At 43.2% G+C, this 26,803-nt stretch overlaps 1 protein-coding gene across 4 annotated transcripts in view; it reads right to left on the minus strand.

The window, feature by feature from the left end:
- LOC146805091 (CTP synthase 2) overlaps window positions 1-26,803 on the minus strand; it is a 1,453,753-nt gene that overhangs the window by 951,684 nt on the left and 475,266 nt on the right. For all 4 annotated transcript variants that reach the window (XM_085622227.1, XM_085622228.1, XM_085622229.1 and 1 more), the window contains one exon: window positions 8,048-8,131. In XM_085622227.1, the coding sequence (XP_085478353.1) occupies window positions 8,048-8,131 (84 nt within the window). The remainder of the gene's footprint in view (window positions 1-8,047; window positions 8,132-26,803) is intronic.

Raw genomic sequence — 26,803 nt, forward strand, 5'->3', positions numbered from 1 at the left:
TTGAGATAGAAAAGGATTAGGTGGTGGTCAGTCCAGTTGGAGGGTAGGATAGAGTGGAGGTATAAGGTGTTATGTTTAGAGATGATTGCATCCAGGGTAGAGCCCTTATTGTGAGTTTGTGTGTTGGGTGAGATCGTCTGCTTCCAGGAGGGTGGATAGGGCTTGTACTATTGGATATTTGGCATTGTTCAGGTGCAGGTTTAGGTCTCCTAGTATAATGCTGTGCTGCCTTTCAGGGAGTTTTGCGATATTAGGTCTGCTAAGTCTTCAAGGAATTTAGGGTTTTCACCTGGCAGGTGATAGATGACATGACATTTGATTGGTTTGGAGAGTTTTTACGCCCAACCAGAGGATGTCATGCATGTGTGTCCGGGGCAGTGGGTGGTCTCTGATGTAGCCAGATGGCTCACTACATCCCTTCCCCACTTGGCTCAAAACTCATCCCAATACATAGTTCACAAAGGGGTTCAGTCTTACATTCGGCTTGGGGTCTGGCTGGAGATTATGCCACTGATGTTGTGAGTTGTCAGGACCACCTTCTCAATTATCTTCTCTTTGGGACTGACAATGTCCTGCCTCCCTTGTGGTATGTTCCCTTTGCTCCCCTCTATGCTGTGATTGGTCCTGCGATTCCTCCATCACTGACGGATTACCAACTACTTTTGTCTCTCTTTCCTCCTGACTCCCTTGACAAAGCCTCTCCACTTTCTTTGAATCATGAGATGTTGTGACTGACTGACTCCTCACCTCTTTTCGCTGTTATCATTGTGCCTCCCACCTTTACTATTTCCTAGACTCCAGGTTCAAATGGGGTTCCGAACTTCCAGCCAGACTTGCGGCCTCAGAGGCTGAGTCACGGATTCTGGCAAGTGATGCAGCTGGGTTTACACCACATAGTCATATAGGCTATGTCATGGGGATATTTCGTGAGTTTTTAGGATTACTTGGCCTTAATGGTTTTCACAGACACAGGAGGGAAAGGGGTCACCAGAGCATGGGAGAAGTAACTATCTCACGGGAGAACTCTAACCTGTAAATGCGTTCATCCCACAAGCCTGATAGCATGGATTAAAAGGACTAATGTCAGTATTAACTAATGCTCAGGCTAGTTTATGTGGAAAAGATGCACGGTGTGGTGAGGGACTCAATATTTACAAGGAGAAGAACTGAGTACTAAAGGTCTCTTATTCCGGTCGTATTTCCCCAAGGGTGAGTCTGGACCTGCTGCAGTCCACAAAAGTACCCAAAGATTAACCAAACGAAGACCCTGGGCAGCCAAGAAATCCCCTACTTGCGTGACGCTATCCTGCCTTTTGCATTACCTACTCACTCCTGTAATAGAAATAAATCATATAAAGATCCTATATTCGCGTGCGACATATTTTCTTCCAATTACAGGGGTGTCAGAAATGGGATGCAATCCCCTTCCTCTACGGGAAAATGGAAGTGGCTCAACCAATAACGATGGAGGACGTGATTAAACAATTGGCCGAAGGCCAATGTCATTTACAACTTGTGGTGGAAAGCCAGTCAAAAGCCACTCATCCCGATAGGGAACTTTTGCAGACTGCCTTACAAACCCAAGCCGCAGTTCTGGTCAATAACCAACTGGTACATGATGCAGCCATTCAAAAGCTCACAGAGAATATTGCCAATGAAAAGTTCATCCTAACGTCTAGTATTCCAAAAATATCAGGTTGGTGAGGACCCAGACGCTTTCTTTGACAATTTTGAAAGAGTTGCCACCTCCACCTTATGGCCTCAGGAACAAAGGCGATAGTCTGTTGCACCCCTCCTTACTGGTGAATTACAAACAGCCTACCAAGCTGTCAAACAAGCAGGCACCACTCCCTACTTCGGCATCAGAAAATCCATTTTAGAACGTTTGGGATTTGATAGTGGACACTATTGTGGAAAATTAAGGGAAGAAAAATGGATTTCACAGGACAATTCTAGGGCTCTCTTTTTCAATATACAAAATTTAGGGATTAAATGGCTCACATCCCACTGTTCTACCATGGCAGAAGTAATGAAGAAAGTATTTTTGAAAAGGTTCCTAGAAGCCCTGCCCAGTCCTACTGCATCCAACAACATCCTGATGTCACGGTCTCCCTTGCCATTGATCTGGCCTGTGCGTTCCATCGGTCTCCGGACTTCAGACCAACCGCGTCCCAGGTTTCCCAACAATCCCTTATACATGGAGTAGTCTTCCCCAACCAAAAGCAGTTCCCAAAATCTTGCCCGAGAATAGTCCTGTTCTCCGTCTACTACCAAGAGATTTTGGGCAAGGGCTTCAATGCTTTCACTGTGCAGAATGGGGGTATATTGCAGTAACTGTTCTAAAACAAATCACCTAGCTGAACTCATGGAGATGCGGTAATCCAGGAGCAGGGTTTTGTGGGGGCAGGGTGCAGTCATACCCAATATAAATAAAAGACACAGGTAAACAGAGAACCTGTGGTGATTCTGGTAGATTCAGGGTGTCACCATTCAGTACTAAGTGCTGAAAAAGTACAGCCCCAACAATGGAGAAAGGGCAAGACAGTAGTGATTACCTGTGTACATGGGGCTGCAATCCTTATCCCGTAGCCGAGGTATCCATTAATTGGCGGGGCCAAGAAGAAATTCTATGAGTGGGTGATTTCCCCAGTTGGTAGAGGAAATGATCGTGGGAACAGATTAGGAGGACTATCCCCTGCTGTTGTCCATAGTGGAGAAAGAGGATCCCAGTCTTGTGTGGTTGAGGGATGCACCCTTCCAAGATGAGACCATCTCTGGGGGTAAGGAAAAGGGATATCAGACTTGCAGGGAAAAACATGAACAAAATAAGGTGCATGTGCTGATTGGTGAGAGTAACTCACCTCCTATTTTTCCCTCTATCACTGTGACAGGAAGCCAGTAGCACTGTTTTCGTACAGCACAAAGAGAGGACAAGAACCTAAGACAAGCCTGGGCATCAGCAGTAACAGATGACAATAGGCTGGTAGACTCCTATTTTTGTATTCAAAAGGGACTGTTATATCACAGTGAGGTTGTTTCACTGTTGATCGTTCCCTTCTCATTTAGAGACCAAGTTCTGCACCGGGCCCACAGTCAAACAGGGTGTGGACATTACGATAGGGAAAAAACGGAGGAGTGTCTACTCTGGCACTTTTACTGGCGTGGACTTTTTTCTGATATCCGGCACTTATGAGTGGCCTGTGATTGGTGTCAGTTGATTAATCGGACCCATAAGACCAAGGCCCCCCTAATACCTCTACCTATCATTGATGTCCCCTTTCCATGTGTGGGTATGGTTTTAGTTTGTCCATTGGTGACTTCGACCCGGGCCTACAAATACATACTTGTGTAGGTAGACTATGCCAGCCGGTACACAGAGGCGATTCCACTGTCCACTATGACCCCCAAGACTGTGGCTCAAGCTATGATTGAGTATTTTACCCAGGTGGGGTTCCCAAAAGAACTGCTCAGCAACCAGGACACCCCCTTTATGTCCAAGCCTATGGCCCAGGTATGTCAGTTATTGGGAATTACGCAGATAAGAACCACAGTCTATCATCCACAAACAGATGGCTTGGTGGAACAATATAATCATACCATATAAACCATTCTAAAATATTTGTGTCTGACACTGGCAAAGATTGCAACTGTAAATTGCTGCTTGTACTATATGCCATACGGACTCGTGCTCAGACCCCCACCAGCTATGGTTCTTTTGAACTTTTATATGGCAGACACCCTTGCACATTGTTAGACATGACTGGATAACAATGGGAGTATGCCAGCCAGCTTAGAGACAAGATACACACCTTGTGGGAGGAGGTACATCTCAATATGGTGAAGGCACAGGAGAAACATAACAAGTTATTGGCACATTAGCAGGGACCTTATGAAGTCCTAACCTAAGTCACTCCGTTGACTTATAAACTGGCAGTACCACGCTGTCCAGACAAGAGACAAATTTAACATATTAATCTATTGAACAAATGGAAGGGCAGTGAAGAGTCCGACAACGACTCCTTTCATGACTTGTTGGTTACAAATTCTCAGCCCTTGGGGGTTCATTTGATCCTGGTATTAGGGTCCCCAAATGATGAAGAAGTACAGGTAGGACCTCAGTTAAGTACAACACAGAAAAATCATCTCTTTGCCCTGGTAGACAAGAGTGAGGATGTCTTCTCTCATAAACCAGGCAGGACACGAAGGCACAACATGACGTAATCACTGAAGGTGACCGAGTGGTTTGGTTATGTCCATATTGCATCCCGGAAGCCATGCAACAGGCTGTGGAAAGTGAGATCTCCAATATGCTACAAGGGGAGATCATAGTACCTTCTAATAGTCCCTGGTGTTCCCCTGTAGTGCTTATTCAAAACCCAACAGTACTATACAGTTCTGTATAGACTTACACCAGGTAAACTGCATATCAAATTTTGATACATACTCTATGCCCCTGGTAGATGAGCTCATAGAAAGTCTGGGTTCTGCCACCTACCTTACCACCTTCGACCTCAGGAAAGGGTATTGGCAGATTGCCTTGACACCAACCTCTAGGGAAAAAATAGCCTTTTCCACACCCTCAGGACTAGACCAATTCAAGATTCTCCCATTTGGATTGCATGGGGCACCCGCCACTTTTTAAAGACTAATGGATATCCTTCTCAAACCTCATCACGGATATGCAGCAGCATATTTGGATGATATTGTCATCTAGGGTACATCCTGGGAATCTCTCTTGGCCCATTTGAAAGCGCTTTTCAGTACCCTTCGGGATCCGCTCTGTAAACCCTGACAAATGTATTCTTGCCATCAATTCCATCAAATACTTAGGGTACCACATACAGGATGAAAAAATCAATCCAAAGGTCGATAAAGTGCAAGCCATAAGAGTGTTACCTCCCCCAAATGATAAAAAAGGCACCAGATCTTTTTTGAGTTTAATAGGCTACTATGGCCCATTTATACCCAGATTCTCTGAAATAGCCGCTCCCTCCCTTAACTGACCTGCCCCAAAAGAACATACTGAACAAGTTGACTAGTTCGCCTTTGGTTCACCTGAAAAGCTTTAACTGGTTGAAGAATGCTTTGAGTGATAGACTGGTTCTAGTCTATCCGGATTTCACCTGTGTTGCAGACAGATGTCTCGGATAATGAAGTGGGGGCTGCACTACCCCAGCCTGACAATACAGGTCAGCTCCACCCTGGGTATTATCAGGCGAATACGGACTTCTTGTCCCGATCTCCTGTGGATGCATGGCCCGTTCGGCCATGCCTGTTTGGGATGCACTGTGAACGGGAAACTGACATGGGAACAGCAAGCAGCTCTGGTGGGGACCCCGTGGATATGACTGGAGCACAGGCTAGCTTTCCCGTTGTTATACCCTCCCTGTCTATGTAGCCTGGCAAGGCCGTTATTAGGCCGAGAGCAGGAGCCTATGCTGTGCGACGACAGGAGGACATGGAGAGAGAAGCACCAAACAACATGGATGCGGAAGCCGAACCAAGACAACCAGGAGAGGAGTGTGTTGAGGGGGATGACGACAACCAGACTAGAAGACACATCGGGCACAGTCGTCGGAAACAGAAGAATTGGCAGGGGAGTCTAGCTGGAGAGGCCTGAGGAAAGGCGAGCAGGACGAGACTGCTGTGACTCAGAGGCTGAGTCACGGCTTCAGGCAAGTGCTGTAACTGAGTTTACACCACATGATTATGTGGGCTATGTCGCTGGGATATTTTGTGGGTTTTTAGGATCACTTGGCCTGACTGGTGTTCACAGACAGAGGGAGGGAAAGGGAGCACCGAAGCATGTGCGAAGTTCCTATCTCACGGGAGAACCCTAACATGTACACGCTTTCATCCTACTTGTCTGATAGTATGGATTAAAGTGACAGATGTCAGTATTAAATAAAGCTCAGGCTAGATTATGTGGAAAAGACACATGGTGTGGTGACGGACTCTATATTTAATAGGAGCAGAACTGAGTACTAATGGGCTCTTATTCCAACTAGCGAATGTTGATGATGCATGTTCAGTTGGTTGGGCCCCTGGCCAGGCACTGCATTGTTGTCATCTGCCATGGTGATCTAGCACTGTCCCTTTCACTCTCTTCTCCTTGTCTCCTCTTTCGCTTACCCAAAAGCACCAGGGGAATTCAAGAAATTTCACTCAGGCTCCATATCTCAGGCCTTGTTGCTTAATAATTTTACTCAGGCTCCTCATCTTCGGTCTCATGGCTTCAGCTGTCCCCCAGCATGCATGCCATCACAGGTCTTGCCAAGTGCCAAAATATCACGTGTTGCCAGCTCAGTGACTATATGCTTTTACTTGTTGAGCGCCACTCTGCTCCGATGCCACTCATTTCGCCCATCTCCCGGACAGACGCTTCACAGCACATCACGTCACACAGTGGTGTTCCCTCTGGGGCCGGCCCCCTCAAGGGCCAACCTGACAGTTACCAGCGCATCGGGCTGCACGACAGGAGGTGGAGCAAGCAGCATGTCTCCCAGCCGCACTGCGGCCTCACAGTAGTGCTGCCCAACACGCCGACAGGGTGCGACTGGATTTTCTCTCCCCAACCCCCCCGCAGGGTTGCAGGGACCAGCACCTGCCCTCCCATGGCCCGCTGCGCACTCTGAGTTGCAAGAGATGAGTCCTCTTCAACAAAGGGGGGCATCAGGACACAGGCGGCTTACTGCGCAGTAGCCCACTCAACACAGAGCAGATCAGCAGAGCTGTACAGCACAGCGGGTGAATCGCACGGCTTAAAGACGGCTCCAAAATGGCATGGGTGACCGCCTTCGTCGCCAGAGTGTGGAGGCTCGCACCTCGACCTCACCTGCACATATAATAAACAACAGGTACACTACTACTATAGTTCAGGCAAAAAGCATGTGCAGTCAGAGCCTCTTTTATTTATAGCCTATAGCCCTGCCCGGAAAGAGGATGTCATGTATGCGTGTCCCGGCAAGTGGACGGTCCTTGATGTAGGTGAGTGGCTCACTACAGGGACTATACTTGAAATAAAGAATTTGCATGTCTTATATATCGCAGCCTTCAAACAAAACAAAATAAAGCATCAAGGATTTTTTCACATAACTCAGCACCCACAATTGAGAATAATAGAGCACCTGGATGTTTAAAATAGTAAAATGGATGCCTGTAGAGGATTTGTGCTTTAAATTTCGCAATCATTAACAGTGTTATCACTGGCTACTAGATTTTAGGTCTGGGTCACAAAGCTATCCGAGCACCAAAGCTCACCTTAAGTGTGCAAATACATTACTTTGTTCAGGCAAAATTCTACCCATGGTTTACATAAATATAAATGGTGCATTTTTACCCTCGCAAATGAGATTTGTTCATACCAAATCGCTACCTCTATGGTAGACTTCAAGTGAGCAAATCCAGCTGCAGGGTAGAGTTTGTGGCCATTGCTGTGAGAAACCCCCCTTGCTAAAGCTGGTGAACACTCACAAACTTGCAATTCTATCAAGCACTTGCAAGTAGTTTTCCAGGTGAAAAATGCCTGCAAATGCACTCTTAGCAGAGGCCTACCGCGCATGCAAAAACAGAGCAGAATAGAGAGAGACAGGTTGAAGCAAAAAAGAAAAAGTGTCTTGTGACTGCAGCACATATGCATATGTAAAATAAATGCTGAGACAAATTAGCAGAATCGCCAGGCATAGCATTTAAATGAATAACAGACTATTGTTAGTTGAATAAAATACTGTAAATGTTTAATTCAATATTCCACCATCATGATAAAAAAAAGGATCCACACAACTATGCATAAACTAGAGTATGCAACAGAAAACAATAGGTATTGTTTTTGAAAAAGTGGCCTTAGAGACAACTAGTGCTAGCAACCTTCTCCGATCGTGTCACTTTCGGGTTGCCTGCCTCCATTATAATATAGAAAAAGGCAGCCTGCTGAAGACATACGCTGGACTGTACAAAGAGAACATGACACCTTTAATGTTTTCTGTTAAATGGCAAGAATTGTCTTTGTGACAAACAATAGCAGTTGAAATTGAATGTAGGTACTCACCAGATCTGGAGACAGTCCCAGGCCTCTTAATGCTCGCACACTGTTTTGGGTTGGTTTACTTTTCTGCTCTCCTGTGGCTGTGGGCTAAGGATAAAAGATTAAAAAAAAGCATTTAGTTTCCAAAGAATTAGCGCAATACCAGGCTTTATCAAGAGCATAGACATCATTATTTTTGTAATATTAAAGTAAGCACTGCATAAACAAGATTGATCAGTGGTTATTACTCCACGCCTTCCGCTATCTACACTATTAAATCATGCATTCTAAGGATACATGCTTAAAAGATATGAAAATCTCTTGATTCTTTTCAAAAACATGTTTATTGATTTAATTTAATGAATAGCACCTTAAATATCAACTCTATGCACACGGATATATAAAACAGCCATATCATAGATTCATGGTTCTGGGTAAAAGAGAAACACAACTCTATGATACCTATAACAAAGCAGTAGGAGATTTGAATTCCTGGGGAAAGGAGGAGACAGGAGGCGGTTTCATTCAGGAGGGATGCATCCACTGTTATTTCCATGCTCCTGGAGACCTTCAATTTGTACCCACTCCTGGGTACTCTCTGTATCGCATACCCATGCACCCCAGACGTTGTAAAACTTAAGAGGATACCTATACCTCATTCATTCATTTCTTAGCAAGTGTTCTCCAGAAAATAGAGTGCTATATTGCCAGGATTGGAACTTCAGAGCTGCCCTAGAATCACGCTATATCCCTTCGGGCAACCTTTAAACCAAAGCTATATAACTTCCTAATATACCATATCAGGGGATTGTCATCCACCTCAACCCATATTCCCAGAAGCATGAGTTTATGCTTCTGGGGAGTGAGCTCTACTCAATATAGAGTTCAGACAGCCACCTACACCATCAACTGAAGACACAGCCATATAATGCGGAAGACATTACCCACCTGACCACAGCCCCTTTAAGAGATAGCGCTTTCTAATATCCCCATTTGCTTCAACCTAATGCATGCACACTGCAACCTTTGCAGTATGTTGTGCTGCACCAGACTAACAATGACCCTGTCAGTCATTGTCCAAGGAAATTGCAATTCCTCTTCCAATTGCATATCCTCCATCTCCCTCGAATCTCCTATCCATTTTGATCAAACTACTTAGTTCACCGGGGGCAATAAAAAGCAGATTTTTATATGTGAGCGAAACTACGATTCTCGATAATGCCTCTGACAACACTTTGTGTTCCAGCGGGGCACCACCAGGGATCAAGGTGTCATCTACTATATGGCCTCACAGTGGATGTAGAAAGAGTAGGTATTGAAACACCTCTGTGACTGCCACCCCAATCGGCTGTGCGTTGATCTAAGAATTTTAGACCTTTTAGTCCCAAATGCCCCATAAAGTGGAGATCTGAATCACATCTTGGCTAGGAATTTCCTCCAGCCTCTCCAGTTCCCCCAGTCTCTCAAGTTATTAAAGTTCCTGGACCCTCCTTAACTGCCCTTCTTAGAATCAGTTGTCAAATTCTTCCTGCAAGCCATCCTGCCAAACCCAAGCTATTGTCTCTGCTCTGACAGTAGTATTTCACACCTCATGAAAGTAGCACTGAAAAGCCAGTTGTAGGCAGGCTAAAGCTAACTAGACAGCTGAGTCTTAGGCAGGGAATTTATAACTTTTTAAAAGTTACATTTCTTATATATTTCTCAAACTTCCAACGTCACCTCTAAATTGGATTTTTATTAAATGCTGAAAAAAGTAGTTGAACCATCTCTGTAACGTATTCCAAACCAAAGATACACAATTTCCATCTTAACTGTACATTAGCTTTTTCGTCATAGAACCTGCTACAGCCCTAACATGAAAATTGCTTTAAGGGGCTAGTCTGTATGACCATGCAAACATTACATTCTTACATGTTTCACTTTTAAGCAACAGGCAACCTACGTTGTGGGCTAAAAGGTTAATGTAGGAGTGACTTACTTAATAGTTAAAAGCAGGGGTTCTTCCTGTCATAAAGGTCTGGTTTAACAGGTTAACAGGTTGATTTTAAAACAACAGCTGTCAGGCAACCATGTAGACTTGAAGCTTCTTCCTTGCCAACTTTATGAATAGCACACTACGTGCTTCAGTCCACAGTTAGCATTTAACTTTTTATGCCACTGGTGTATTTTCTTACACCATACATTATGGCCTTACTAAAAAGTTTAGTTTGCTAATTTGGGATTAGCCAATTTTACCAACTTTTAGGGGTCAGATCTCCTACACCGGAATCTGAACAGCAGTAACCCAGTTTGCAGAGTTAAAAAATCAGCAGCATCAGACCACAAACAATAGTGTGACCATGTAAAAAAAGCCACTTTCTCACAATGCCAACCATTGCTTAAAAATGAGGACATGCAAACAGACACTCACACCTTCTGATGAAACGCTATTTGTTTTAATTCTGTGACGTGTCTTTGCAAATGAGCTCTTCCTCTTTGTCTAGCTTCAATGACTTCATGATTCAGCTCACTATGTAAAGGGTGGTCCCCATTCCTCACCGTTATGAGCTCCAGGAACATGATCTGATTTTAAACGATGGAGTTGTCAAGGATATCTGTCCTGTTAGCTCCTAATTTGCAATTATGAGTTCAAGCACATGTTTGTGCAGAGAAGCCGATTTTGGGACATTGTGTACAGCAACTGATTCTTATTTACCTTCTGTTCAGCCTATCTTGTATTTTATCATAGTGTCTCTCTCGTTTAATTAGTCAAATGTGGCTTCAACATGGCAAATGGACTTCTGTATTGGCTCTTAACCTTATGTTTCATCAATACTTTTTTGATAAACAAACTTTATTGGATTTTAGGCTGAAGGAATTGAGCATTTGAGAGCAATCAAATACTGCATTTTATTTGAGTAGTACATCATGGAATAACATATCATGACCGAATGAAATGACATTACAATCATATGAAAAGCAAACACTGCACACTTTGATCCAGGGCACCACACACCAGTCTAGTTACAGTAAGTGATCCAGCCATTTACCCCACACCTGCTCCCGTTTTTTGGTGGCAACCCCGCGACTCAAAGACCACGCGCTCCTGCTGAGCGCACCAGTCCACACCCCACCTCCACTGTGCAAGGGTTGGGGGATATAGCGCTTTGCAATCAGGAGGGCTGTGGCCAGAAATACCTTCTCCGCTCGTGTACCGGCAGCGCCCTCCAGCACCCTAAGAAGAATTAGAAGAGGGAAACGAGGGACCTCTTATCCCATAACCTCAGAGAGGTCTCTAGTCAATGCAGACCAGTAGCGATGTATCTTCGTGCATGTCCACCCATGTGATAGAATCTGCCGGACCAACCTCACAGCGCAGGCAAGTAGATTAGGAATAAAAGGCCTGCTCGGTATAGGACAGTGGGGGGGAGGGAAATATGCATAATAAAGGTAGTATGTCTGTCCCAGTCTTAGTCTGGAGGAAATTGTGAACCAGTGGGGAGCATCAGGGCCTGTTTCTTCAATATTGACCACTTGGTTGACTCCAATATAATCCTGGGTCATTTTAATAAACTTTAGTGCATCAGGTCACTTGTATTCAAATTCCCATTCACACAGGGTTTTTTCAATTTCTTTCATAAAATACTTCCCAATTGATAGATAAAACACCTTGATTCCTTTTGGTTCCTACATTTCTGTGCAGAACATAGATTTACTTTTCAAGCCACTGCATTAAATGAAAGTTTGATATAAAATATTGCCCACTTTTCTGATGCAAATGCCCTACCTTTTCCCAGCTACCATTTATTTCACAATACAAGATAATATAGGCTGTCCATCGTTTTATAATGTCTCAGTTGTCCAACTAAAGGTATATTCATACAATGTGCCAAATCATTTTTATTCTCAACTTTCCCATTCTTACAAAAATGAACAGGTCAATTTGGGGGTCAATATATTTTTTTATAACACAATTATGGGTAAAAGCTAAACAATCACTTGCACGTGTTGTGTGTTTATACATGGATTTATCGCAAAGTCAATGGACTGAGTGTATCTGCATAATTAAGGAAACACTGATCCTTAATTGAAAAAAAAGAATAGCAAACTAATTGGATTGTGCTTCAGGTGGTAACTAGCAATATCCCGCAATATTAAGACAGACTGAAAAATTCACAAGGCAAAATAGTTTGCAGTTGATGTCTTGGTAGATGAGCCAAATGGAAGACAGTAGAATGGAATGGACTGGCCATTTTATCAACATAAAAATGAATGAAACTGTTGAAAATTAGGTGACTCTGTTTGGATGCGTGGTTTTGAAATTGTGTACTCTGGCCTGCAAACAAAGCTAAAATGTAAGGAGCCAGATCAATGTCTAAACTTACAGCTTCTTAGTACTTTGAAAGCAGGACATATTTCATTTCTTGTAAGTGTAGGAAGGTGGCCCGTGGTCCACCAACATCCAAGAGAATCCATCTGTTATGTATGGCTCTCACTGAACACTGCTAGCATGAAGACCACGTTCTAAATGTGGTTATTCATTGCAATGACGTAGTAACAGAGGCAAACAGAGTTTTTTCCAGTGTTTCAATATCGTAAAGGAATTCCAGGCAGCTATGACAGGGCTCTCGGAGAGCCTGTCTGCAAAGGGTTTGGCATCTGCTTTGATGGAGAGCAAAGACTCCTGCTTTGGGAGGGGAGGAAGAGGGAAGGCACTGAGAGCGGTGGTTGGAGAGGTCATGCATTTTTTTTACATTTGGGACAGGGAAGAGAAACCACGTTACAGATGGCTTCCCATTACTGCAACCTCCTGCTTAGCAGTGGCACGCAGTGGCAGATGATTCTGGGAGCCCTAAAGTCTTTCACCAAAATAATGAAGCAAAATATTGTTAGCCACAAATAAGGTGGCTAAAATATTATAACGTCAAAACATCAATGGAGTTAATACTGAAGGTAAGGATATTGTTTTGTTAGGCATTTAATATCACTTTGTAATATACAGATGTATATAATATTGTTTTAATTACCGTAGTTGTATAAAATATTGTTTTGATTCGTTTGATAACTATAAGTTATTATATTTGAGTTTAGTTAGTTTTTTTATGGTTTGAAAGTTTTATATGATTTTTTTAAATGTAATTTAAAACTGTTTATTTAGTATCAGGTTGTTAGGATTAGAGGGGTATACGGTGGGAAGTTTTAAAAAATGTAAATTATTGTTTTACATGTCTAATTCATTTTTTGTGTGATATAATTTTTAATTGATAATTATGTAAATATATTTGTTATTATAATTTTTAATTGATTTTAAATGTATTTTCATTTGGTTGATCAGTTGATTTAACTATTCATTTGTGTTCATTATTGTTATATGCATTAACTCAATTAATTTTAACTGTTTTATTTAATAATTTATTCTTTTTAAAATATCGTTTTTATAATATTATTTATCTGTTAATAATAATGATATAAATTCATTGTTTTAAATATGTTCTACAATTATTTGGTATCTACTTAAATGAAATAGTAGTGAGAATAGTAAATCTAACTCTTCCAAAGTCCATCATTTCCCTACTTTAGCTTACTTTGGAGTGGAATAGTAAATGTATCCCCTTCAAAGTCCAACACTTTCCCTACTCTTGCTCAGACTGGAGTGGGAATAGTAAACCTGACCCCTACAAGGTCCAACACTTTCCCAACATTTGCTTCGGTTGGTGTGAGAATAGTCAGAAGAATATGCTTTGTGCGGTAAATTCAAACCATAAAAGCACACACAGTGTAATAAAAATGCGTATACATAAAACCAGTTTAAAATCATCCCCAATACATATATAATAAAATGACAAAGTGGATAATGAGTACATCTCATCCAGGAACACATCACGCATAGATATCCTAAGTTACACATTACGTTTTTCCTGTTTTTCACTGTAGCTACTTAAAAACTTGCAACATTAAAACACTCCAGATGACTGGGTAACATCTGGAGATACGTTAGGGCTGGTTTCATTTGCAGAAAACCTTTTTCTTTTAATAATGTCACTATAAGGTGAAGGTGACTACCACGCTGCGCTGGGATTACATGAATAGCGCTTTGCTGTAACTTGCGCTTGCAATTTTAAAGCCTCCTCATTTTGTATTTCATTTGAGCTTATTTTTTTACCCTTGTTTTAACTACAGTCGCGCCCCCCCCTGGCCCCCTCACGCACTATAAAACTTCTTACAAGCACCGCAATTTTGCGGGTCCGGGCTCACGGGGTCACGTGACGCGCCGCCGCCATTTTGGGAAGGTCAGTGCCTCTTCCTGTGTTCGGGGGTTAGCGCTCTAGCGCTGTTACACCGCCACATCGCCTATTTAAGGCGAGCTTTTAACGTGGGTCAGCCTGGAGAAGGTGACTACCGCGCTGCGCTGGGATTACATGAATAGCGCTTTGCTGTAACTTGCGCTTGCAATTTTAAAGCCTCCTCATTTTGTATTTCATTTGAGCTTATTTTTTTACCCTTGTTTTAACTACAGTCGCGCCCCCCCCCTGGCTCCCTCACGCACTATAAAACTTCTTACAAGCACCGCAATTTTGCGGGTCCGGGCTCACGGGGTCACGTGACGCGCAGCCGCCATTTTGGGAAGGTCAGTGCCACTTCCTGTGTTCGGGGGTTAGCGCTCTAGCACTGTTACACCGCCACATCGCCTATTTAAAGCTCGCCTCGGCGCGCAGCGGTGACGCGCAGCGGTCGCGCCTTCGCTACGCCTGAGTCTAGCCAGAGTCCTGCCCGTCTGCGCCCGTCAGCGCCAAGGCAGGGTCAGGGCAGGAGACGCTGGACCCCTCAGGATGATATCGGCTGACGCCCTGTGCCAACTGCGCTGCGAGGTAAGAAGCTGCCACCATGGCGCCTTGGACCCTCTGAGCGGCCCTTACCAGTGTCCTAGCTGTTCCTTTAGGCTTCAAAGGCCACAGCCCATCTTAAAACTCCAACCTAGCCCACCCACGCTACATACAGCTGACGTAGTCGCTGATCATGTCGCCCGACCCTCAATAAAAATCTTGCATCTAAACGTCAGATCCCTGGTCTGCCATTATCTGGAAGTGTTCTCCCTGATTACGGATGAGAATCCCGATGTATTCTAGCTCACCAAAACATGGCTACATGATCAAGCCATGGTAGCCACGAACTTAGCCCTACCAGTGGGTTACACAATGTACACGCTTCATCGTAACGCTAGAGGGGGAGGCATTGCGGCTGGGGTAAAATCATGCTACCCATGTGCCTGGCAGCCTGTTTCCATAGCGGGGTGTGAGAGCGCTCAATTTAACATCTCTATAAACCCCCATTTTACTTTCTCGGGACTGCTCATCTATAGGCCTCCTGGCCCTGATGTAGCCTTTCGTAATAGCCTCCCGGAGGTAGTCTCCTCCCTTGCCTTGAAGACTGCCAACTTCACTATAGTTGGAGACCTCAACTTACACATGGATTCACCGATTACCAACTCAGTCAGCAGTCTTCTAGCTGATCTTGAAGCCCTTCAATTAGTTCAGCTGATCGAACAACAGACTCACACTGGAGGCCACCTACTGGACCCCTTCCTGACAAATATCACCAACATTTCAGTGCTTCAGCCTAAACCCATGGCCTTGACCGATCATTATCTGATCGAGATCCACATTGCAACATCTACCCCCTCCTTTAGAAATAACCTCCCCAACATTTTTAAACGACCATGGAAAAATTTAAACCTAGTGGATTTCCACCAGCTCCTGATGAAGCATCACCCATATCTCCCCACTGAAGTTACCCGTGGTTATGACAGTTTTTGTGAGTGGCTAACTCAAGCTTTGGACTCGCTCATACCTGCTAGATGGAGCAAGACCAGATCAGGTCACTCCAGTCCATGGTACAATGATTCCCTTAAGCAGCTAAAATCCTCCTGCAAAAAGGCGGAACGAGCCTGGCGTAGAGCGTATGACACTGACCTCAAGTTAGCCTACAGGGCCTGCACTAGGCTATACCATCAGGCCATATGCAAAGCCAGGGCTGCGTATTACTCGTTGGAAATAAAAAACAGCACTAATCCAACGAAGGTAATCTTTAAGGTGTGTAAAGATTTAACTAGCAAAAAGACGGCAACCTCAGTAAAAGCCACCTTAGCCCACTGTGAAGATCTCGCCTCTCTTTTTGTTGAAAAGGTCGAGGCTATATATAGGTCCTTCCCTCAGTCCACTTCCTTAAATAATACCCCTGTTCCTAAGCCAACTGCCTCAAAATCATTGCTATCCATTCCGGGCCCCACCTCTGAGGAGTTCAGATCTTTGGTTACCAAAGTTAAGTCTGGCTCCCCCATGGATCCTCTAAGACCTGTTCAATTTCGGGATCTTGCAGAGTGCTGCTATCCTTCACTTCATAATCTCATTGAACTCTCCTTTGACTCTGGTACTGTGCCCACTAAGTGGAAGCAGGCCACCATCATTCCTATATTAAAGAAACCTTCCCTCGACCCCGCCAAACCTGAACACTATCGGCCCATTTCCCTTCTCCCTTGGATATCAAAATTAGCAGAAGCACACGCCAATAACATCCTGTCTTCACACCTGCAGGAAGCTAGCATTCTTGATCCTTCTCAGAATGGGTTCCGTGCGGGTCACAGCACCGAGACCGCTCTTTTAGCAGTTGTGGAGCAGATAAGGAAGATGCTAGACAGTGATCAGACGGTGGCACTGATCCTTTTGGATCTTAGTGCCGCTTTCGACACTGTCTCTCATCCGATCCTACTCCAACGGCTTTCTGAGGCGGGAGGCGGGAAAGTAGCGATTGATTGGTTCCGCTCCTTTCTTGTGGAGCGCACCTTTAAAGTCTCTACGCCGCCTTACGAATCCTCTCCCCGCCCTATCTTACAAGGTGTTCCACAGGGTTCGGCTCTTAGCCCTACCTTGTTCAACTTATATGTTCAGCCGTTGGCGGAGGTAGCCCGTAGTCGTGGTCTTACCATGGTGTCATACGCTGATGACACTCAGCTGGCGGTTGCACTTAATGGTGACACCACTATGGATGCTCCCGCCTTCCTGGCTGCCCTTAAAGAAGTAGCAGGGTGGATGTCGGAGAATCGACTTCAACTCAATGCTACTAAGACCGAGGTCCTTGTCTTCGGCAAGGACACTAAGCTCTGGGGAGATCAATGGTGGCCATCAGAGCTGGGCCCCGTTCCCACTCCCGTTACAGAGGTTAGAAATCTCGGGGTGTGGCTTGATGACAAGCTCTCCTTTACTCCCCACACTAAGAGAGTGGCTGGTGTCTGTTTCGGCACTTTGCAGTGCCTTCGGCCGATTTTTAAATTTTTCGATGCGGCTACCAGACAAATAATAGTCCAAGCCATGGTCCTCACCAGACTGGACTATGCCAGCTCACTCCTGCTGGGAGTGAACCAGGCAGAGCTAGCTCACCTCCAGCGTGTCCAAAATGCGGCAGCCAGGATGTTGGTTGGCCTCCCTAAATTTTGCTCAGCGCGACGCACTATCCAAGATCTCCACTGGCTGCCAGTAGGGCAAAGGATCAATTTTAAGGCTCTCTGCCTGACTTTTAAAATCCTTAAACTGGCCTCTCCTCCTATCCTTGCCCAGACTATCTCTTATTATATCCCTTTCAGAGCTCTCCGGTCATCAGGGCAAAATCTTGCCATTGTCCCACGCTACAAAAGAACAAGAATAGGCGGACGCTCTTTTGCAGTGTTGGCGGCCTCTCTCTGGAACACTCTGCCTACCTCACTCCGCTCTATTCCCGATCTGCTCTTGTTTAGGAAGGCATTGAAAACCTTCCTATTCTCCACAGTCTAACTCTCTGCTGATCTGGTCTTCTCAATGTATGTTGTGTTTGTCACCATCTCTTTAGCGCCGGGACGCCTCTTGGCTGCGGCATCTGTGCGCTTTATAAAAATTATATAACATAACATAACATAACATAAAACGTTGTCCTAGTGAACAATAATGATTGCTAAACATAACGAAGTGCATTGTATCCTGCTGGGAACGTTATCACAGGTACCGGGGCACAAATCATCCACCTTATGCCACCACTGAGGTACAGCAAGTAACATATGTAAAAAATGTAGATCCTTATTACGACTTTGGTGGTCCTCCTGTGGCACAGCCACCGCTCCATGCGCAGGAGGACAGCCAAGGCTGTGGTACGCCCACCCGCCGGATTCAGAGTTGAATCCAGGTCGGGTGAGAGGTGCTGCGGCGATCTCATGGCGGCAGCTGTATCAGGCCTATAGAAGAGCCTTCATAGCAGCCGCCACCATGACAGCACCTGCAGCACGTTCCTGCACGGTGTGGCATGCATGCCACACTGTACAGGAACGGGGGTACAATTACAGGGTGGTACAACATGTGCCCCCCGCATGCACCCCCAGGCCTAGATTCACCATCCTGCTCATGGCGGGCTCACTGCCATGAAAAGGGCAGTGAAAAGGCAACAAGGAATATACTCTGCAGTCCCGGTAGCTGCACCGCCAGCATATTCAGGCATGTTGCAGACAGGGCCGGACTGGCCGTAGCGGGCACCGGGCAATCCCCCGGTGCGCCGCATGGGTGGGGGCCGGTTTTGGGCCCCTGGGGGCCATTTTTGTTACAGGGCTGTTATCGGCCCTGTAACAAAATCGTCCGAAAACCGGCCCTGGCAAAGAGCTCGGCGTCACTCCCCCACCCCTGGTGGAGGGAGGGGGGGCCGGCCGAGCACTTTGCCAGGGCCGGTTGTGGTTCCCAGTCCGGCCCTGGTTGCAGACTACCGTCCCAGTGGGAAACTTGATCCTGGAGGACCCAGCGGCTTTGTGGCAGTCCGCAGAAGACCCGCAGTGTGGGGGTGGTCATACCACCACCATGAGTATGGTAGTCCTGAGGACCATCGTACTCATAATAAGGTGGACCCTCGTTAAAAGAAAAAGGGGGTAGAGTACTGTGGTCACCACAAAATAGGGTCTACCAAGGGACATCTTTTTAATGGAATATAGGCCCGAAAAATGGGTTTAATGAGCTCCCTTGCGTCTCTCTCCGCACACATAATAGATAAAAAAATGATCTTGCCTAGTTCAAGTCTCTCCTAGTAAGCCCATTAGGAGACACAAACAATTCGGGGAGACCCAGTTTCTCCACTAAGATCTTAATGTGGCACAGCTAGGGGATAGTGGTCGCCCTCTCTAGGGACAGAAAGTCCTTGACAATTTTCTGGTTAAGATCCAGGATAGGGTTAACCCAAATCCTAATCCAATGCAACAATGGAAAGAGTGTCACCAGGTCAGAAATGTACCCCATCCCCAAATCTTCATAGGCGATAAAGGAGGCTAAGGAGTGAAGGACATATAGCAATCGTCTAAAAAAATGTGTTCTCCACTATTTGTAGGGCCATAGAATCCTTGTATCCCAGATATCACTCCAACAGCATGCGATGGAGATTAATTTTGCCTAGTGAACTTTCAACAGGGTATCGACTGGTTTGGCCTACAATCTTTTAGCTAAGTCCAGAACTGCAGCTACAGCTCTTGACACAGAATTTCTTTTTGCTTTTCCTAATGGGACCCACGAGCCCCTATTATCGAACAGTACTACCAGGTGGGAAAATGTAGATACCCTGGTTATTTCAACACGGTTTCCATACTGACTTCTCAGGTATCAATTTCTCAGGCCCATAACCATTGTGTGAGACTTAGAAAAGTTGGTGCTCAAGTCTAGCGAATTCCTGAAGTCTACAAAAGAATTTACCAAGCACTGGAGCCCAGCTGCCATCCTTGCTAACAGAACTGCGTCGACCGCATAGAGAAGCACAGGAATTAGCTGGGTGCCCGCCGGGGAATATCTCTACAAGTTGTACATAGGGTTGTCCCCACGTTGTTAATATATAAGGTAAATAAAAGTGGGGGCTAATATACAGCCCTGTCTGACTCTCCTGTATACATTTATGGATGAGAAAATGCTCCCATTCCGATGGTATCTCACATCAGCAGAAAGGTTCATGTAGGGCTCATGGAAGAAATTTACAATGTTGTGATTCACCCCCAAATTGATCAACAGAAGCCACAATTTGTATCGATCCATTATTCACTCAATAAAAGGCAGATGTTAAGTCCATAAAAGACAAATGCAGTGTGCCTTTCTTAGCTACATTATATTTCCCAATAATTTACTGCAAATTAAGGCACTGATCTATACTGCTTTACCCTGGCCTGTACCCAAATTGCAAGTTGCTTTAGTCAGTCAGTTAGTCTAAAGAGGACCACTCTACCCAGAACTTTGACTACTGAGTCAATAAGGGAGATAGGTATGTAGCATTGTCCATAATCTCTTGCCCTGGAGAGGGAATAGTATAGCTGGCCTCTCCAAAGTCCAACACTTTTCCAACTATTGGTAAAGATAGGATTGAGAATAGTAAATCTGACTATTGCTGGTTTAGGATTGTAAATGTTTAATTATTATTGTTTTTACATATATTTTAAACTATGAATAACATTAAACAATTTGTATTTTTTAGTTTATATTTTAATTAGCATGAAATACTCTTTTTTAATTACATTTTTTATGTATTTTGCTATATGTTTTGGTTGTATATATAATATATATTTCTTATTGTTATTATTCTTATTAATCATTTTATTGTAAGTTATAATTGACTGTTGAAATATTTTTTCTTTAATAAAGTATATATTTATTTTACATTTTTAAATATTATTTTTATTTGTAATTATATTACTATTTAAACTTTAATGTCTACATTAACAAACATATAATATTACATGCAGTACATCTGATTAATTACCTGTTCTTTGATGATATTCTGATCCACAATATTTTTGTTTCAATATGTTTGTATCGTAATACAAAGTATGTGTGGGCGATTTGCACTAATAATTTGCTAAATGGTCTAATGAAAGGATCCGGACCATGTGAATCCCAAAGGACGAGGGCCGAAGGCAAATAAAGGAAGCCTACATTAAACATGAAGGTTTATCTAAAATTAAAAATGATTGCAGAAATCAAAAAGAAACCTGCTTAATACGTTCACATTGACATAAATATATTTCAGAAGCCAAAAGAAAAGTCTGAGTAAAGAACCAGCAAGAGAACAAGCATTTAGCCTGCCTCTGGAGAAAAGACAAAAAGCTTACAAAAAAAATCAAATAACAGAGTATCAAACAGACTGCCTTCTTAGGAAGGAGCAAAAGATCTAGCACACATTCCAAATAATAAGACACATTATAGGTTCAGAGAACTAGAAAACTAAACTCTTTGCATGGTGTGAATTGGTGCCATAGGCTGTACTAAGAAAAGTTACATGACAGAAATCAATCAATATTTTAGAAATTGTGTTCAAGTATCCACTTTAACCTACATACAAGGGACTTGGCACTGAAAAACAAATATTTAAATGAATAAACAAACAGTTGTGACAGCAAGCAGCAACAGCCTTGATTATGTGCAACATTACAGGAACATTTCCGGCATGGCTTCCTTCAAAGCACAAGAAAGGTACTATATATGAAGCTTTACTACAAAACGAATAACATTTCAATTATTTTTTGAACATCAGAGCACTGTAAAGAGAACAAAAAAAATTATATTAACTTTCTTTATTAGCATTTAAATAGTACGACATGATGCAACACAATAGCAACACACATGCATCCCATCAGAATTAGCATATTTTTCCCTCATAGTCGGGTATTGGAACATCAATGATCAAGGTTAGAATACTACAAGAATTGCCCTGAAGTTTATGAGTGCAAGATTACAAGGAGTTTTTCACATTCAGGCAATAGCAATGTATATATGTCCATTAAACTGACAAGAGAAACATATCCACGTAGAAACCTTTCCATTGCACTTTTAAAATCTACATTGTGTACAGCTGTCAAAGCAATAAAAGAATGGCCTGGCAGATTTATTTTTACAAACTGTTTATGCTAACTTAAACACACACAAATGATCAGTAGACTTTTAATGAATAAATCTGCTCTGACATACCTAAACATAATGGACCCGATTCACAGAACTAACTTAAGACAAAATCCTAAACGTACTGCTTTTGGTATTCACAGAAGGCATTTAGTAGTAGTAAAGTTAGGATTTTGTCTTAAGTCTGTCTTAAGTCTGTCTTAAGTCTGTCTTAAGTCTGTCCTAAGTCTGTCCTAAGTTTGTCTTAAGTCTGTCTTAAGTCTGTCTTAAGTCTGTCCTAAGTTTGTCTTAAATTTGTCTTAAGACTGTCTTAAGTCTGTCTTAAGTCTGTCTTAAGTAAAACTTAAGACAAAATCCTAACTTTACAACTACTAAATGCCTTCTGTGAATACCAAAAGTAGTAGGACAGACTTAAGACAGACTTAAGACAGACTTAAGACAGACTTAAGACAAACTTAGGACAGACTTAAGACAGACTTCAGACAGACTTAAGACAGACTTAAAACAGACTTAAGACAGACTTACGACAGACTTAAGACAGACTTAGGACAGACTTAAGACAGACTTAAGACAGACTTAAGACAGACTTAAGACAGACTTAAGAACAAATCCTAACTTTACTACTACTAAATGCCTTCTGTGAATACCAAAAGTAGTACGTTTAGGATTTTTTCTTAAGTTAGTTCTGTGAATCGGGCCCAATATTTTGATTCCTGATATTTTTTTGTAATATTTAGGTATCACAATATTTTTGTGCCCGATATATTGTCATACAACCATAACATAAAATTAAACATGGGTAAAAAGTGAATAACAGGGATATTTTTCACTTTGGGTGTTCTGAGTGACATACAGACCATTCGAGCTCTGCTCTCATGGTCAATTTGATGTCACTCAGAACCCTTCTGTAAAAATATTCTTGTTATTCACTGTAACCCACCCATAATTATATGTCATGCATGGCTCTCACTGAGCCCCTCTAGCTTGAAAACCAAATTCTAAATTTGGGTATTCACTTCTATGACACAGCAACAGTGGAAAACAAACCCTCTTTCCTACTATTCTACTATTTCCTATATCATACAGTAATGGCTGGCTGGTCTGATAGGGCTCTCAGCGCAGTGCAGAAGCACAACTTTGAGAGTAAGAGGGAATGCCCTATGGGAGCACATTTATTTATCTGTTTTTCCATTTGTGACAGGGAGGAAAGACAATGCTACTAATGGCTTCCCCATTACTTCACTGTCCCTGTGTAGCAGCTGTAAGCAGGGACTGATGATTTGTTTTCAGGGTTACAAATAACAGGTATAGATGGGTAAAAAGTGGAAAATGTCTATTTAATCTTACTCATTGTCCCTATGTGGACAACATCCTGCTATTCAATTTACCCATATTCAATTCTATATATTCGCATCCTCTAAAACAGTAGTTAGTTAGCACAAGAAGCTTTCGTCAGAGCTGGGCAGCACAGCTGTGTTGATGATGGTGTGAGTCCCAGCTACCGTGGGGGAGGTCACCAAATGCTATATCGGCTCACTGAGTACACATGTCCTCATAAGCACAGAAGCAGAATTAACTGTTAGCCCTTATCACCAGCACAGCCATGCAGCCTCCTGTGCTGATGTAAAATAATATTGCTGGGTCCTAACTTGAGTGCTCTGGTGTAATTCTAATGGTTTATGTACATAGCACCAGGGTTTGGAAATTGGATTAGGCGAGGTATGTGTAAAGGATATTTCATACAGAGCACACAAAGAAGTGGATGCCATGAGGGCCTGTCTTAGAATATATGCCATAATTGATTTCCTCAGGAAAAAAAACTTTAACCTTTTACAGAATGGCAGGAGTAAATGCACTTACCATTAAGTATTAGTATCTGAATCCCAGAGTAATGAATCTATTTTATTACTGATCAAAGATGTCTGTAGTTTTTACAGAGACAGAGTTTTACTAAGTTTTTAAGCAGCCATTGTAGACGGCCTTGCAAAATAAATAATACACCTTAAAAGTGCCAATGATATTAAAAAGGGAGGCAGAAAAGGAATTCTACTCATGCTTCACACCTTCCTCTTATAGATTAGGTTAACTGTGGCATAATGAGGTCCAGTACTTCTCATTTTTTAAAAGGCAATTAATATATACTCTTATATAGTCAGCTAGGGCATTCATGTACAGCTGATAACAAGATCAGCTATACAGTTTGCAGATCTTGCTCTCGTAGTTCTGATGACGATGAAACAAGAGGCACTCACGAAGTTAACCATGGCTACAGTGAGGAACCAGAAGTCCAAGGCATTTTACCTATGCTGCATTTAGAATGCAAGTCCTGTAAGGAAAACAGCTTCTATATTATTATGCGTGACTTGTATGCATGGCTACCTAAAAATGGCTACCTAAAAAAGGTTTTCCAGTGCTGGCCTCCACACTGAGCCGAAGTCAACCAAACAATTACAGCGGTGCCAGAGTTAGCTACAATTGGAGGGGTTGGAACAACCAGGTTTTAAGTAGTTTGCGAAAGACTGTAAGCGAATAACAGGCTCTCAGGTTTTGTGGCAAGTCGTTCCAGAGCTTGTGGTCTATATACGAGAATGTTCAGCTACCTTGGTGGGTTTTCTTAACTCTGGGAATTAATGCCAGATCCAGATGGCTAGAGCGAAGTGAGCACCTAGATACAACAAGTCTCAGATACATGGGCTCTGAGCTGGAAAGGTACTTGTGCACATAACATAAAGCCTTAAATTGAATGCATGTTCAATGGGCAGCCAGTGCAGAGTATGTAACATACCGGCTGAGAAGGTAAATCTGGGTGGGTGGACAAGAAGCTGAGCTGCTGCATTTTGTAGAGTCTGGAACTGTTTGAGCAAACATTGTGCAGCATCCAGATACAGGACATTGTAGTAGTCCAGTCTGGAGACCACCAGAGTCTGGACCACCATTCTTTGAGTAGGAGTTGGGAGGCATACCAGAATTTTCCTTAGCCATTTATGGATGCCAAAGCAGGTGGCAGCTACTTTGTTGATCTGGTGACTCAGAGACAACTTGTCATCTAGCCATAGTCCCAGATTTTTTACTACCTGCAGTGGGGAGAGGGTTGTCCCCACAGTTGATGGCCACAGATGGGGACGCCAGAGGTGGGGATGATTGCCCTCCAGCAGCACCCGTCTTGTTTCCATTAAGTTATAGTGAGTTGGTATTCATCCATGGCGAAACTTGGGAAAAACAAGTGTTGAAGTCTTCTTCATTGCGGTTATCCTTAGAAGATAAGGATACCAAAATTTGGGTATCATTAGTGTACGAAACTACTGTAAGCCCATGAGATTCCACAATCTCAGCAAGAGGTCTTACATAGAGATTGAAAAGGACTGGGCTGAGAGTGGAGCTGTGTGGTACCCCTGAGACTAGATAGTGAGATTCAGACCCGTATTGCTGTGTGGGTACCTGAAAGGTGTGATTGTGTAGGAAGGATCTCAGCCAGGATAAGGCTGTGCCCTGTACTACCATACCTCCTATACAGAACAGAGCGGAATGGTTCACAGTGTCGAATGTGTCACTAAGATCCAGAAGGATGAGTGCTGCAGCACCGTCCGTTTCTAGCTGACCTCACTGATATTCCATGACATTGAGGAGGGCAGATTCAGTGCTGTGGCCAGCCCTGAAGCCCGATTGCAAAGGGTGCAGTAGAATAAGTTGTGCTCCGCATCTCGGGGGAAGCGTCCCCTGGGTGCACTACTGAATCCCTGACAATGGAATGTATTCAAGCTTGCTCAGAAAATAAAATGATCAACACAACTTATAAGTCCATAGTAAGATCTCCAAATGTAATTCATTTAAATAACAATGTAGATCAAAAATTCCAAATGTATCCATTTGTATTCACAAATAAGTGCTTGATTTCAAACTTCATACATCCCGATGCATTTCGGGCAGGGCCCTTATTCAAGGGATATGTTACCCTGTAAAGTGATGGAAATGATGGAAATGAAAAACAAAACCTCAAGCGCAGGCTATAAGTTACTCATGCGGATCCATCGTGACTATGTTGCCTGCTCTGAATCCTACGTTTGATAACCCCATTTGTAAAAATCACTATATACTATAATACTTTACTGGGCGTGATAGTGAAAAACCATAAAGTGCTAATCATTTGAACAAGTGAAGTAATCATCCAACTGCATAACTGTCTGTGTCTTGGGACCAAAAAGTAATTGAAGATACTTGCCTGACCGTGATCAGAGCACACGTCGAATTGCAACTAAATCCCCAAATAAGTGGCTAAGTGAGGAAATTATGATTATATACGGCCGTCCGTGCAGTTAAATTAAGACCGTCCATGTGGTTAAATTACGACATAATAGAAGGGATAGTCCCATATACATGTGGGATATCATTGCGAGCCCCCAAAGTCGTTTGCGCATGCAGAGTTACTCGATGTTAAACAACTACGAAATTGTGGTACCATTGCATGTCCGCGTGGTTAAACAAGTGAAAATAGGTATGAGCCATAATCAACAATTAATGATGTTTAACCAAAAATTCCTTTATAATGTGGCGCCGTTTGTGAATTTCCTGAAAACAATTAAAATGGAACGAAAAATAATGATGAAAAATAATCCCATAGGCATACTGGTTGTTGCTACGAGCACCCATACTCGTCTGTGCATGCAGGATGCCTCAATACTCCATGGTAATAAAGTACCGTTACATGTGTGCACGGTCATAAAAGTAAAAGTAAACCTGCGTGTGCCATAATCAAAAGTGTGTGATGTTCAAACAAAAGTTCATCATGGGGCACAGCATTCCCTTTAATCGCTCACCGTGTGCAAAGTTCCAAGATACGCAGCCAAACTGTCTCCCAGGCATCCAAGAC

This window comes from Triturus cristatus, chromosome 8 (genome assembly GCF_964204655.1).
Source record: "Triturus cristatus chromosome 8, aTriCri1.1, whole genome shotgun sequence".
Classification (NCBI taxonomy): Eukaryota; Metazoa; Chordata; class Amphibia; order Caudata; family Salamandridae; genus Triturus; species Triturus cristatus.